The 16,377-nt window shown below is 39.0% G+C and overlaps 1 protein-coding gene across 15 annotated transcripts in view; it reads left to right on the top strand.

Annotated features, from left to right (window-relative positions):
• Nucleotides 1-16,377, top strand: part of nrxn2b (neurexin 2b) — a 592,634-nt gene that overhangs the window by 26,295 nt on the left and 549,962 nt on the right. For 2 of the 15 annotated variants that reach the window (XM_053343294.1, XM_053343293.1), the window contains exon 2: nt 6,513-6,530. The exons of 11 other annotated variants lie outside the window; for them this stretch is intronic. In XM_053343294.1, the coding sequence (XP_053199269.1) occupies nt 6,513-6,530 (18 nt within the window). Of the gene's footprint in view, nt 1-6,512; nt 6,531-10,898; nt 10,925-15,340; nt 15,357-16,377 lie in introns of all 15 variants that reach the window. 2 more of the 15 variants (XM_053343287.1, XM_053343284.1) reach the window with 2 other exon arrangements.

Here is a 16,377-nt window from a genome sequence, read left to right as displayed (position 1 = left end):
TTGATTGGAAAGATTGTGTTTGGAAATGTGCTTTTTTTGTGTGTGTGTGTATTTTAAAAGAGTGTGTCCATCCCTCCCAATCCAACACATGTCAGGGACCTTCCACAGTACAATATGACAGGGACAGGAGGATGTGGAGGGGCAGAGGGGGGGATATGAATGAATAAATAAAAAGGTCACGTCAAGCCATTTTCATAAAAGCTCATTAACTTTTATTTGCTGCAAAAGATGTCTGTGTAATTAGAATAACAGAGATTGAGCTAATGAAATTACAATAAACAGTGGTGGAGTGGAACCAAAAAATAACACCAAGCTCACACACGCGTCTGAGACTTAACTGCACATTATTGGCAGGTGACCTTTCAAGGATATTGAGTTAAATCCCAGGTGTGTTTTGTAAGGTGTGGGTTTAGTTTGTAAATATGCATGCATGCATACTGTATGTGTGTAATCTTTGTGTTCTCTGAATATTTAAGCACCTATGATTTTGTGTGTGTGTGTTTGTGCGTGTGTGCGTGTGCGTGTGCGTGTGTGTGTGTGTGTGTGTGTGTGTGTGTGTGACAGGGTGACACAGCAATATAGTAACAGCTGTTTTTACTGCTGCCCCGACCTTCATTTATTGGCTCTATCATTGTCAGCTGGAGAAGTAGATGAGCGTTATATGTTGGACAAATGGCAAGTTATCGAATTGGCTTTCTCTGCACATTGTTCAATAAAGACGAGCAGTCAGACGCACAGATTTTTTCATGTATTAGCAGATTTAATAGTGAGGGTAGCTCCACTCATCCCTGCTTCACAGAATACACTGCAGATCTTCCTCTGCCGTTTCCTCAGCCTGGCAGTGTTGTGCTAACAAATGCCAAAACAATAAAGGTTTTTCACTGCAGCCAGTCCATAACATGAACTGATATCAGCAGGAACTACTTAGTGAAATGTGCTCAGTGCAGTATTCAGGCTGCACACTCCTGGCCCCTACACGATCAGACTGTGCAGTGGACATGATTGGACACCAGCGCTCTGCTCCCATATATTATTGACAGCGGACAAGTATGGGTTTCATTGTGTGTCTTTAGCAAGAGCAGACCATGAATGATGAATGATACTCGATGTTGCATTTGTAAGAGGTGAATGAGTGAAGCTCTCTGTAAAGCAGTAATCAATTCTTGGTCAATTTAATCACCTCATTGGTCTGATGTGTGCATCTGACCTTCAGAAGGGGAAGTCATTCAGTTGGGGCAGTGATGCTGATATATGAAAGCATCGGTTCATATTTTATCAAAATTGAAATCATGTGTGTAATAGATTAATAAGAGAGAGAGAGAGAAAGAAAAAAAATGTTATTATATGGATAAGATCATAGGGATTTGCTCAAAAGTCGCACCGACCCCACCCTTGTGTTATTCCAACACCTCACCTTTCTAACCCGCGTGATATCTGGCTCACTTCCATAGATATGAGGGAGATTTGTCAGCCTCCCTGTTTGTTCACTGTGTGTGCTGATAGCCTGGCAGCCTGTTTGTTTATTCCCTGTCTAGGTCAAAGCCGATGCCCTCGCTCTTCTTCTCTGCCTTTGCTCTCTCTCTCTTTCTCACCAAGCCTCTGAGTCTGAGTCTCTGAACTCACACAGACCCTGTTGTGCTGACCTTTTCAGAGGACTGTATGTGCTGTAAGGTAATGTCACAACATCCAATTCTCAGATCCATTGCGTGTTGTCTGAAGAAGCTGAGGCTTGTCTCTGGTGGTCGGTAGATTCATGAATCAGTTGTTCTTTTGAAAAAGACTTGAAGGTGAACAATTCACATGGGTTTGCCAAGGCAATGGAATCAAAATGTCGAACTTGTTGGTTGTAGCTCGACTAGTTTCTATAGAGTCTTAATGCAGAATATACTCAAGTATATGCAGTAAACCTGGACTGTATTTTTGTTTAAAAGAAAAAAAGTATTGATGATATTAAAAATCTTACTTTTAGATTTTTTAAATACTCCAGTATAGTCACACCTTGATACCTAATACAGTTTTTTTTCTGTGACCCTTGAGTAGAGTTTTTTTTTTTTTTTTTTTTTTGCAAAAATTGCACCCTTTGAGGTATTACCTGTACAGAAAAAATAATATTGATATATAACCCTTTACACCTAATTTAAGAGGTGTTATTAATACATTTCCAGAAATAAAACACTTTTCCCCCAAAAAATGTAAATATTCCTCCAAATGATCAAGTAAGAACGCGAAAATCTTGTCCCCATTTTTGTATTCCAACCAAGTTTGGACCGATGGAATAAGCTTAACCTGACCTTACTGACCCCTTCTTCATGAAACATTTCACTACATATGTTTGTCTTTTGTATTCTGAATATAAAAGTTGAATAATTAATTTTCCAAACAGATTTGGAGAAAGCACGTATGTACTTAAGCTGTGGTATGTATAAGGACATTTTTGGGTTAGATAGTATGCTGCAAGCTAGCAGGAACAGAGAGGGAGATAATCCACTCAATCAATCTGTTAGATAGTTCATTAATGTGCTTTGATATTCTAGTGAACCACAAGGATTTAAATTCTGCTGATGAGAACCTTACAAGTCCGTTTTCATTTAGTCTTCTGCTGACGTGTTCAGAAATGTTCAGTTAACCTGAATCATTTGAGGCTCAGTACGTTGTGCATCAACACAAAGTACACAACTCTGACCTGCTGTCAATAAACATGTGGACATTACACCACTCATGTGAAACATTTTAGTGAGCTCAAGTGGATTTCTGTCTGATAGATCCATTCTGATACATTATGTATCGCAAAGGTCATCATTGTAATAAGATGCTGAGGTTTACTGACAGCAACATTATTTTCAAGTGAAGCAGATTTTTACAACCAACCTAGTGCTACACTGATGTACACTGCATGACCAAACAGTAAAGTATGGAATGCTTGCAAATGCTGTATATATTGACAGGCTGTTTAGAAACATCACCATGTAAAACCTTTTGGCATTTTTTTTTGCTTTTTTTGCTGAAAGAGCAGAGCAACAGAAAACATGGGTAGAGAGAGGAATGTGACATGTAGCAAAGGTCACTGTAGGTAGGTGGCATGTGTCTAAGCCACTAGACTACCAGAGCATCTATTTTGACATACTGTATGCATTTTCTTTTCTTCCTTTGTTTCCTTTCTCTTTTCTTTTCTTCTGTTATGATTAGGACACAATGTAATTTACAACTTGAAGGCCATTATTCACAGGAGATTTAATAAAAAAATCTCCTCTGATATGAAAAAGCATGTCATCATAATTTAATCCTTAGAGAGCACTCTTCATAAAAAAATACTGTTTTATTTTGTATCTCACAATTACATACCATTATTGATGTATACTCAGTTATCAATTTCTCGCCATTTGTTGCAAAGACAGCAATGCAATGAGAAGGTTAGTATACTGGTTAGCACAACAACTGCAGTGGCCAATCTTAATCTACCTGTTCTTTCTTGTAGTAAACCTGACTAGAGTAGCTCTTTAACCTCTTACCAGGCACTGCTATTTTTGTGCACCAGCCTGAAAATAATGTACCAGAAAGAAGAAGGTTACTGTTCACAACCGTGGTCTCATTTGAAAGGCACCTCTTTAAATTTCACAACCAAATGAGCGTAAGTGACCCTGAACCAACGTTACAAATGCTGGGGTGTCGTTTAACACGTCAACCAATCGGACTGCTTGGCTAGGATGACCTCATAAAAAAAAAAAAGAAAGGACTCCTTTTCAGGTTTCCCCAGACAGGCCAGTTTGAGCTCCTCGTCTGCAGCCACCTTGATCATCTTACTTACAAGACAGCAGCCTTATTAGCAGACTGCTTGATCTCTGTAGGAGAACAAGCTCCCGCGGTGACACACTTCTTTTAAAATAGCTCTATCCATGTTCACATTCTGATTCAGATTGAGATTCTCGTGTGGGTAGAAGGATTATGACAAAGTGCAGTGAAACATACTGCGAACCCAGGCAGACACTCATGCTAGCACACATTGAGATAATGTAGGTCACATACCCACATGTACTGTACACACACACACACACACACGGAGTATTGATTTACTGTCGTACACCTTGAAGGAAGGCAGGTGGAAGGGTGCCCCAGGCTACCAACTGTTTTCCAGAAACTTCACATATGACTTGAATTGTTTACTTTCTGAATTCCTATTTTTTCTCAAAGACAGCAGCATTTTTGGCACAGCAGTGAGTTAGACACGCATTGGCACCTGGCAAGACGGTTGACTAGGTGTTGAAACTGCGAAGCAATTGTTTTGACAATGGCATTTCTATCCCCACCAATCCCCCCTCAGTTTTTTTTAGTGGGTTTTAAACTGATTTTTCTGCACTCTCTACACTTTTAAGATTTGTTCCTGTCCCTCTGACAAAGACACAGCTTCTTATAGATGATGGTACTTGAAAGTTCAGCATTTCATTTTTCCTTTTTTGCCACCATCGTTCACATCTCATTCTGAAGGTGAATAACAGACAAATACTGGCCTTGATGTGCTGTAAAGCGGCAGCTGGCATAATTTCCTGTATTTTAGCTTTTACTGGAGCTCATGTAGTTGACATTTAAGATTTTTTTTTATTATTTTTTGTCCGTGGCTGGAAGGTGGGTTCATTCATGCTAAGGTCACTCAATGAATACAGCAGTTCATTTATAATAGACTTAAATGTGCTTTAAGTGTAACACAAAAGGAACGTGGTGTTTGTTCTTGTCCATTATGTAAATTCATGTGACCTCCTCAGTAGGTAAATGACCCTGGGTTTGACAGAGAGATGTGAGAGGTGTCACAGAATGACAACATGTCTTTATTGTGTCAGTGGCTCCTAAATTTCCTCTATATATTGTGGTGCTACATGACTGAAAGAGATTGCTGTGGAGGCTTCTTTTGTGAATATCTTTGAATGCAAAAATCAATAATGTCTCAATATGTGAGGAAGGATGCTTAGATCAGTCCTTCTCTGAAGTACAGTATCACCTCATAGTGCAAAGATGCCTTCAGTGTGACTTCAGATTGCAAGATGTTTTCATCATGTGCCAATTTTGTTTTTCCGCTTTTTAAAAAAATCTCCTTTATTTTTTAAGCAGTAAACAAACTTTCTGGGAAGACAATGAACCTGTGTGACTTATACTCCACACTCTATATTTTATACTTGTATATGGGTAGCTGTGCATTGATGCAGCCTTCAGAAAGCTTTCTAAAGGCTGACCTGATGGTCACACAAAGACCTGCAAAGCCACAATAGAAGGTAGAAATGTTTTAGATGGATGAATGCACATTTTATAGACTACAGTTTATAATTATTTCTACCCTGGTGGAATGGAAATTGGCTTTCCGCTTTGTTCTTTATACAGTATTGAGGGCTATAAGGTGACTGTCAGGCATACTGGAGGTCGTTAGCATGAACTGTGCATAATATTTATTAGCCTTTAAACCACTGGTTGGTTATTTCATTTCTTTTCCCATTTCTTTGTTTGCTGTTAGTGTTGTAGAGGATAAATTATTCTCCCAAGCCAGAGGAAAATGATAGGTGCTCTCTACAGCACAGTGTTGTGCACATAACGCCCCATCTTTCAAAGCTGTGGAAAAACAAATCAATACTCCTCTGTTAAAACAGAAAGCAAGAAATAAAACTAGAATTTCACCTCACCTGTGTTCATGAGGTTTTGCTTTTTCTTAAGCTTTTGCAAACAAAGATAAAAAAACAAAACAAATATAATCATCTTTCTTGCCTACTTTGTATTTAATTCTTGCACAGTTTACTTTTTTCTATTTTAGTATACCTTCGTCCATGTAATCTAGGGGCGTGCTGCTCAGCACCTCAGGGCCACGCGGGGCAGTTCCAGACAAAGTCACATTAGCTTCTCTTGACCTCACAGCTGTAATCGGCTCTGGTGGGGGAAGCGGGGCGGGGGGGGGGGGGGGGGGTCTTGGTGCTGTTTTGCAAGACTCACATGCTCGCCGTTAATAGTTTTGCAAGGGTGAGGGTGAAAGTGAAGAGCCAGGATGTGAGTGTTACAACAGCTTACCTGGAGATTACAGCATCAGCAGTTCCCTCACAATGCAACCCCATGGGATCTGACTGCCATTACCCTGGTGTGGCCATTTTCTTTTTTTCTTTTTTTAATCATCTGTGCCACTTAGAAATATGGAGTGACTTCACCGGGCATTTATCGGGAAAGGCGAGGACCGAGCCCTGGCTCTCCATCCGAGCACACACTTTGTGAGGATTATGACAGTATGAGCTGTTGTCATAGTAAACGGAGCATCTTGTGCTGTATTAATTAGGCAATAAGCATCACATGACACGCTGTGATCATTTATTTGTGTCTTGTCATGTCTGCAGCAGCTTTGGATGCATCAGCAGGCACACGACAGGATCACAATGCAGGGCTCTGCACACGCTGCACGCCCACAGATTTAGTTACAGTGTCTCTAGGGTGAGGTGTTTCCCTTTATACTGTATATTGTCTAAAAGTCTATTTCAGAGATGGATGAGAAGAAGTGGGTATTGGCAGTCTTCTTTTTTTCCTTTTAGAAATCCCCAACAATAGCAGCCATGTTGTTGGACTGGAGAGGCTGGCTAGCTCAATCCTGACTCAATCGAGGATCATCAACAATTGTTACAAAATCAGCCCCTTTAGTCTTTAGCTTCTCTCTCAATTCATTACAAGTGAATAGGCTTTTATTGGCGTGACCATTTTAACAGGGACTCAGGAAGTGTGTGGAAGCTTGTAAGGCTGAATCGACACAGGCAATTTACGAGGGGATCGACGGGCGACTTGAGGCCAAAACCAGCACAAAACAAACAGAGCTAGAGAGAGCGAGAGAGAGATTAAGAGATTTGTCAAACCCCCCTCCCCCCAACCCCACTGTTCCTCCTTTTTTATTGTCCCTCTATTTTTCTCCCTCAGCTTGTTTGTTTCATCCCCCTTCAATCTTGAATGCTGTTGGTCTTCCAGGCTGTCATGTCACTTTTTTTGTGCATATATTTTTTTCCTGCTTGAGATTTTCTCTGGCAGTCTTCCTAACGTATTCTAACATGTTCTCCACTGAAACTGGTATTCTGACCTTATTATCTTACTCCATGCTTTAGTTTTTCTTTCTGTCTCTTTAGTTTTCTGACAGTTGACTGTCATTTAAATATGTCATCTTTGTCACATGTCAAATGTCGTCGACTGACATTTAAAATGCAAAGCAGCACTTCTTAAGAGCTACTCTGAGTGTGTTTCCCCATTCAAACAACATGCTGTTTGCTATAGTGCAAAAATAGATCATTTTTTTAAAGAGAAGGAATACCTTGTTTTTGCAGAAACACAAAAATCCTGCTAAAATATCTTCTTTCAATGTCTTCTTTTTTATGTTTTATTTATTTATTTTATTTAACTGGCATCGATAGCCATTTCAGAATCTTAAAGGTTTTGCCATGGTGTAGGTGTTTGTATCTGCAGCTGGCATTGAAAGCATTAATACAGGTTATATAAGAAGTCTGTGATATCAAAGCAGAGAGGATGAATATGTCTTTATTCTCCACAATCAGAATTAAAGCGAGTCAAATCTGTTAGTGTATAGCACATCATCTTTCCTCTTTTAGCTTTCCACAACTTATTATAGTTTTAAATGAAGAGCCTTCACAGTCCAATATGACGTCTGACATCTAGGACTGGGGAAACCTGGGAAAATATTTAGCATAATTGACTTTCAGTTGTATCATATCGTCATCAATATATATTGAGATCAATATCAACACAAAATAATCTATTTAAGCAGTGATTTTGACTTTTTCAGTTGAGTTTGAAAGATGTGGCATGCTGTGTATTTATTTCCAGTCATTCTGATATCTCTTTAACACAAATAAGCAAATGAAACTGCAAGTAAGAAGACATGTGCACCTTACTAGCATCTTGAACTACACTGTACAACATAGATGTATGGCTGAAAGCCACAGATGGGTCAGGTGAGATGATCTTTATGATAAGAAGCGGCAATGATCAATGACATTGGGTCAACACAGTAAAAAAAAACACAACTACTCGTGGTAGCTTGAAATTCCATGATTGTGGTCCTGGAATAGTTTGGGCATTATATTGTGTTGCTATCTGTATGTATTATTGTTCCATTGCACCAGTAACACCTCTCATTGTTCCATCGCACCAGAAACTTGAGCCATTTCTTTAAGACTTTTAAAGTTTGTATATCTGCACGGCTTGTTGTTTCATCAAATTCAACACCCCACCCTTAAACAACAGTTTTCAGTCTCATCCTGCTTCTTATTTCTCATTAGAGATAAGCCGTCTGCCAAGGTTTCTTACATCTCATATCTCCTTCAACCCCCCCCCCCCTCCTCTGTACTCTCCCCACCTCCTCTTTCCCACTCCTCTCTTTTCCCATTATCTCCCCCCTTACTCCCATCTCCCCTGTCTTCCTAGCTTTGCAAAGATAAGATTTGCTCTCCCCAGTGAGTTCCTGGTGTCGATACTAATGTGCTTCTATCATCGATGAACTGTCAGACCACCTCCTCCCATCCCACACAATTCCTCTCCTGACCTTCCTGCAGCACTAATACACAACAAAAACTTTAATCACACATGCATGTTCCATATGACTTATGTTTTAAACACGTTGAATAATAGATTGATAAAATGTTTCTAGTTCAGTGACACATTTTTTTGCACCATATAAATCAGTCATAGAGGCTTCAATCAGTAATCTACATAGCTGAATTAAACATTATAGAAACGCACTATTAGATCAGAATTGAGCACATGATGGGAGTGGTAAGAGGCATCAGCCCACTCCGTCAGGGGTCTGGTTGAGAAATGGAGCAGCAAACATGTCACTTAATGTGTGTTGATGTGTCTTTGCTCACAGTCTTTGGGCTCAGGAAGGGAGCTGAGTGGCTGCCAGCCAACAGTTAGCAACATCAATGAGGTGGATCGACGGCTGCTGATTGAACCTAACTATATGTGTCATCTCGGTGAACCCTGTTATCCAAATTACCCCTCGGCATCATACATACGCACATTTTTTAGCACGGGGAACCCCTGTGGTAATCAAATCTCAAAGCTGGAAACCATTAGTGTTACGCTTTGTCTATAGAGCTACGTATAGAAACGACTTTGCTAAAGTGTCTTTGCCATAGGGGTCAGAGACTTGAGCTGCTGTGCCCAAAGGATGAAATGTCACTGCAATACTTTGACGCTAAATGACAGTTGTTTGACTTTTTCTTTACACATGAAACATACAGTAAAACCTCCAAAGTGTAGCAGCCACACTAACAGTATATGTCTAATCACTGCTGATGGCTAAGAAAATGGCTTCAAATAGTCTTGATGTCATTTACTCTTTCAGTTTCTCCTCTTAGCTCAGTTTTTGCAGTTAGTATTGTGAGTGCTGGCTGTATTATAGGCCTGTTGTAGCTCTCTGTATAAAGCAAATGGCCACTTTTTGACTGGAAGTCAATTCTGTCCTTAAAGCAATCGCTTAAAAACACCTAAAAGAGTCTGATTGGTTACTACAAATACCTGCTCTCTTTATATTTTCTTATAGCAGTGTGTCAAGAAAGTGGTGGAAACAGTTTACAAGGTTTGTGTGCACTCAGGCAGCATTATATTGAACGTCTGAACAGAGGAACAAAACAAAAACGGCTCACTTAACGTTTTTTATCATTATGTGTTCAGTTTAATTGGTCGACCATATCCAAACTCCACATGTAGCACATGAACAGAACTCTTGTTTAATCATTGGTTGTAAATTATAAAAATGTTTTCACAAAAAGGCCACTGGAGTACATGCAGTTCTTTCAGGAAGAAATGAGAGTGAGAAAAATAACATCCTCCAAATGAAATTCTGGCTAAAAAAGAAAAACAGTTCTGAACACAACCTGGTATGTTCATCCAATAATCAAACCTTTTGATTTTTTGTTTTTATTCATTGGAAGAAATAATCTGACAGGGGATTTGATAGTTGGGGGACAAAACAACATGATCCCTTCATGTCATTTGATGAGTTCATGACCATGTCACATTTCAGGAGCAATGGAAACACAAGCTCTTTTAGGTCACCTTGAACAGGGATTAGTAAGAGTACAACAACTTTCATAAAAATTCAGATTTGACTTGATGTCCCTTTATTCAGGGAGAATGAATGTCACCTTTTAATTTATTTTATTGGTATAATTTTTTTTATTTTTTTACAAACCCAATTTGTGTCTTAAAATACTTAAACATAGCTTTCATATGTGGACACATTTTGGTGTCTGGTGATTGCTTTTCCACAGATAATGTCCACAGATAACTGTCCAAATATAGATGACATGATGCAGGGTTTACATACTTCCAGTCTAGCTAATGAGCAATTTAATTGCAGAAAAAACAGCAATCTGAAACATGAGCAGCACACACCAAGTTTTGGTTTCATCCCCTTTCTAATCAAAGAGTAAGGGCTTGCTAGGACTTATAGGAGCTGCTATTTTACATCAGTGTTGAGCAGTCATACAGGGAGAAAGTTATTGTACTGTAGAAGAGGCAGAAATACCCCACTGACAGCAGCCTTAATAGACCTGAATAGACCTGAATGCTAGGCAGACACACACAGGGCATATTCTGTTTCGATGGTGTGCTGCTGAGCTCACTTTTTCTTCACTTTATATGCTTAGCTGTTGCATGTTTCCACTTACACATACAACCTCTGGAGGTTGTTGAAAGGCATTGTGGGAAATGTAGTAAAACCCAGACCGATGTAGAAGTAGAAAGGTGGGTTGTGTACTCTACAATGTTTCATCACAAAAAGATTTGTGTAGATTTGTGTGTTCAACATCACAGACACATCTCCTAAATTGTGTTGAATGATATTAATACAAACTCCAATTATGTTTAAAATCAAGGTTAAATGTAGTGAAAAATGAGCAGAGTTGAAATCAAATGTCATTAAGTCCACTCGGCTGGAGGGCTCAAATGGACAGGAAGGCAGCCAAGCCAGGACACTGCTTGATTGGTGAAAGATACACTCATTCCTGCTTTCTCTGACTCACACAAACACACACACACACACACACACACACACACACACACACACACACACACACACACACACACACACAGACACACACACACACAGACACAAAGGAATATACAAAGTTCCTGCCGTTCTTTTCTTATTTAAAATATTCATATAGTATGGTGTTAGGGTAAGGTTTTAATGGTGTTTTAAGCTCTCCATCCCGCAAAGGTGCAATGCATTAATCACTGTACTTTGTGTCTGTGGTATGCGGCTTGCTCTGGCTGTCTGCACACAGTCGTCAGAGCTGGAGATATCAGGGCACATTTTCTTCCCTTTTAAAAGAAGCCGTTTGCTGCCATCCATCCTTGTATATTGTTAAAAACACGTTTCACAGGCTTGAATAGAGTTCCTGATAATCCATCACAGCAAACATGAAGCCTTCATTTGATTTAACCCAGTCAGTCATTTTCAATATTTCATACGCCTTTTTTTATATTTTTAAATACACTTTTTCACTTTGCTTCCTGTCAATCACCTGACATCCCCAGGGGAAATCGAGTCACCTTAGAAAACTTTATTGTAACATTAATTTCTTTATTTAGGTTGCCTTGGTGACTAGAAGAGTGTTCGAATAACCTCTTATATTGCTGCTCGTCACAGAACGGAGTTGGCCTGTATAATCTCATGTTTCTGGTGGCTCCCCCACCCCTCCACACCTCCACCCCTCCACACCTCCACACCCATATCCTTTTGGAGCATCAACAAATTGTCTTCCTCCCACCGTCTCTTTGCCTCCTCTCACTCCCCAGTCAGCTCCTATCATCTCTTGCCTAATTAAGCCAGGCTGTTTGGAATCAGTTCTTTTCTCACCTGCTAAAACACATCTTTACTGTTAAAAAGACTAAAATGATCCAGCTGCTTCATAGCTCACGCACCTCAAATCCTGTTTACAGAGAAGGTAAAATAGCTTCTTTTAACCAAGCTTTAAATTCAGTTAATGGACCACATGACTCCGTTTTAAAGCCAATCTAATACTGCCCACCCTTCTCTCTACTTTCAGGCTTTATTTTATCTCAGTTTCTTCACGTGTCTTTATCTCTGTTCATTACTGTCTGACCTTGTTCTTGTTGAACCTTGCTCAAAGAGTCGTGATATATGTCAGCCATTGCCTTTTACCCTGTACTCTAACTTTTCCTTTCAACGTTGTGATGACATTGGTAGAAGAGGTGATTCCCCCCCATTTATTTCGCAAGTTATTACCTCTCCCTGACCTCACTGTGAAACTTGCTTCTGCTTTATGAGTCAGCAGTTTGTGAGGTTACACTAGCCTCTCTTTGTTAAGACTGAAGGTACTACAGATTTACTACTTGATTGTTTCCATGAGAAATTTGTCTAGGGAGCCCTCAGTGCATAACTCTGCCTGGGCTGAACAATCTTTTAAATATTAATAATAGAAAATGTTATGTGGGGTGTGGGGATTTAAAAGGGAAAAATGTATGATGTGTTTATTTCTTGGTACTTTTCTTAATAAAAAATTGATTAAAAACAGAAAAGAAAATCTAAATGTTATTTAGAAAATTGGATTCAAATCTGCACCAAAATACAAAGTGATAGACTGTCAAAGGCACATGAGAATACAGTGAGAATTTCTCAAAATTAATTTGAAATGTCTTGGTATACACTGAAAAATGCTTCCTTGGAAACTTGGTAGATATTTGCTACTATCAAATAAACAAACAAATGGTGGTAATACCTCCTTGGCACAATATATTATCTGCTCCATGTCCCCTCCAAGGCAAGATAAACTGCAGCGACTGCTAAAAAAAAGGCAAAAAATAATATCTCCCCATCTATATTAACTATTATGAATGTGGACAATGGCAGAAGGAATACCAACATTTAATATGTTCAAGCATAAAATATCCAGCTAATTTCTGCGTATGTGAAGCATTGGAACCTTTCCTAAAGAAACAAACAAACAGGGATTAAAACAAATGATACTTTGGCATCTTAATAAATGTAGTTGCTTAAAATTGTTTATGCAATCTCTTTATGCAAGTGGAACAAATATGCCTTTAGGTTGAGGTGATTTTATTTCTTTCTAGTGTTGATTATTATTTATTATTTCTCATAAATCAATGGACTTTACTATGAAATAAGTTGGGAATACAGTGTACCATATTTTCTGATTTTGCTCAATATAAGTACAGCATAGATGGAAACGGCTCCTTCTGTTCAGTGAAGGAAAACCCTTATATATCTGCTTTTATTGTTAAGGTCACTGGTGCGTCTCTCAGATCATTCCCATTTAAATGGGGAATACGCTATCTGTTGTGTTGTTGCAAGATAATTCAGTCAATTTGTTTATTTTTTCTTTATCAGGATTAGAAAGCCTCAACTGTATTTGCAGTTGTCGGGTAGAAGTTTTCTGTTTTGCTGTCAAGATTTGGTGTGAAATCTGCAAAGGCCATGTCTAGCGGATTAACTTGTCAGTCAGAGAGAAAGTTTCTGACAATGTGAGAGAGTTCAGGACAAAGCTTCCTTCTGATTAGAATGTAAAGAGGAAGGAAAAGGCTGCGTGTGTGTGTGCGCGCACATGTTTTTATCCATCTGCCTGTCTCCTTTCTACTTACTCTGTCTCTGTTATTCACTAACATTGTCATTTCTTTTCCTCTCTGCCTCTCTGAAATGATGTCAAATAGCCTTGGATGGAAAGGGCTTTTTCTCTTCCTTCTTGCCTTTTGAAATCTCAGCTCACTGAGCGACACACTGCTGGCCAGACTTTCAAAGTCTTTCCAGCGCAACCAGAATGACTCACAAGACAAGAACCGTGTAAAATAATGGATTGCATTGAGGTTTGGAATAAAAGGCTGACTCCAAAGTAAGACACAGACTTTTCAAATTAAGTATTACCTTTTTGTTCACTGTTATTACACTTCAATATGAGGAACACTAAAGAAGTGTTTTTTCACAGCACTGGAGACACTCTTTGTATGGCAAAACAGTCCACTTTAACTGTAACACAGCATTGTCTGGTTAATGTCCTAGACTGTGTGGATCCAAAGAAAATACTGTATTGTGTGCTGCTCTAATATTCATTCTGGTGACTTGTTTGCTTTACACCACATTTAAGAGTTACAAAACACAGGGTGGGTGCATGGCAGCTGGAAAACAGATGGAAACATTAGCTGACCCAACCACTTTATGAGCAGAACAGAACAGCTGTATATGCTCAGTGACCAAAATGAATCTGTATAACTGTAGCACAAATACTGTATAATCTATGGTGGAAAACACAGTGAGGGTAGTGCAGCTGCAACAACAAGAAAGGATGTGGGCCTTACTTGAACCCCGGTGAGCCTGCTCTCATCCTAATCTTGGGTCAGCACCTGTGAGCGGTCCTGTGATCGTTGTAGTTAATAAATACACAGACAGAAAAGACAGACAAAAGAGATTTTTGGATAAGAGTTATCATATATTGTCTATTATGGCCTCAACAAAAAAAAAAGCTTTTAGCAGCATGTTGCTCACCTCTCTTTTTCAGCCTCTCTTTCTCTCTTTGTGTTTGCCCTGTCGACTGCTCATGTTAGGTAAGAGCTGCTTTCTAGACTGTTAACGATCTCACAAAACCGAAATAACAACCTGTGACCGTGACCGAGAGTTCAGCCTCTTTTTGTTACTGTCTCCACAAGAATTAAATATTATAAACTTCACAAATGTCATTGCACTGCTATTGCGTCAGATTACATTCGACTGGAAGGTATTCTCCTTATTTAGTTTAGCATAATATTATGTCCTAGCAATTGTTTATAGTCACTGCAATGATGCACGCAGGTAAAATGTATAACTATATTTGATGACTAAAGCAAATACTTAACTGTCATGCTGAAACTTTTTTTCTTTTCTTTTTTTGGACATTGGGCCAGATGCAAGAACCACACGCACAAATTCGTTCTTAAACCATGCATACGGGTGATTTACAAGGATTTGCCACATTCACCAATTTTCTCGTATTTTGGCTTTTCTCTTACTGTAGGTACGAACAAAATCGACATCATGCATTTAAGCAAAATATGATAATCAATTAATGAACACATAACACCTCCACACAGGTATCAAGACAAAACAACACTGTATGATACAATACAGCCAAGCACGGTACGGTGGCTATACTAAGTGGAGTGATGTAGTCTACTGTATTTTAGTTTATCAGCACAAATAAGACACAGAGAGATAGAGCTGTTGATCTGTTACCTACATCTCCAACTTCTTCAGCTGGCTCATCCTGCATTGTCATCCCGGGTGTTAGCAGGTCTGTGCTGACAGCAGTCCAGCAGCAAGTGTAACATCAGTGGTTGCCACCAACACAACATTTGTGGTAGAACACGCCGCTGCCTCTGGTCTTCAGAGTCAACTGACTTGGATATTTCTTTTTACATCACTCTATGCTGACGACCACATATCAGAGAAATGAGTAGTACTAGTAGTAATATACAAAGCAACTTGTCCACAGTTACTTTTCCACAACACAAACTGACTATTTATTAATTACTTTCATTCAGTTAATTGAGCACAAACAGCTAATTTTTCCTCATTCTTTGTCTTTCTCTGGACCTTTAATTCCACCACTAAATAATAATATGTGTTTCTGTTGATCTATGTCTGAGAGCAGGACCTCAGTCTGAGAGCTTGTAAAGTTCTTCTTCATAGTCTTTAGTGTCATTTTCATGATTGGAGCTTCTCTACAACCTGCCAGATGTCTGACCTTATATGGTATTTTGGGGGTGTCATTCATGTTAATTTACTATTCTCAGGAACACACGTTCATTTAGAACAGGTGGGATTCATCATGCTTACAAATGTCATTTACGACAATTTCCTGGTGATACGAGTGTTTGATGAATCCGACGTGGCACACTTGTGAATTCCACCTCATGAAAAAGTATAACAGATTTAAGACAAAAAATACGAACATATTCTTGCATCTGGCCCATTGACTTTATTATCTAGTTCATACATATGTAAACATACACTACTTTAAAGTTAGTCTGTAGCTCCCCACTGCTCATCACTTTTATTTAAATGTATTAATTAAACCAAAAAAGTCAATTTTAGGTTTATCAAATATGTCATTGTGTAGATTTGAAAGTACATGGATTTCCAAAGTCATGTTGTAAAAGTTGTATTGATTATAGGTGTCCCTTTTGTGTATAAAAGCATGTGTCCATGGTTAAATTACATCTAAGATTTCTTAAAATATATGAAAAAAAAACAAAAACGCAACAACACCACAATGTATCTCACAGCTTGTGGCTGTTTCATAAACTTTAGTGGAGCATTGTTGGAGAGGGCGGGGGGGTCTT

Source organism: Scomber japonicus, chromosome 22 (genome assembly GCF_027409825.1).
Source record: "Scomber japonicus isolate fScoJap1 chromosome 22, fScoJap1.pri, whole genome shotgun sequence".
Lineage (NCBI taxonomy): Eukaryota > Metazoa > Chordata > Actinopteri > Scombriformes > Scombridae > Scomber > Scomber japonicus.
Note: the sequence above shows the minus strand (reverse complement) of the source record. Positions and strands in the feature narration are given on the sequence as shown.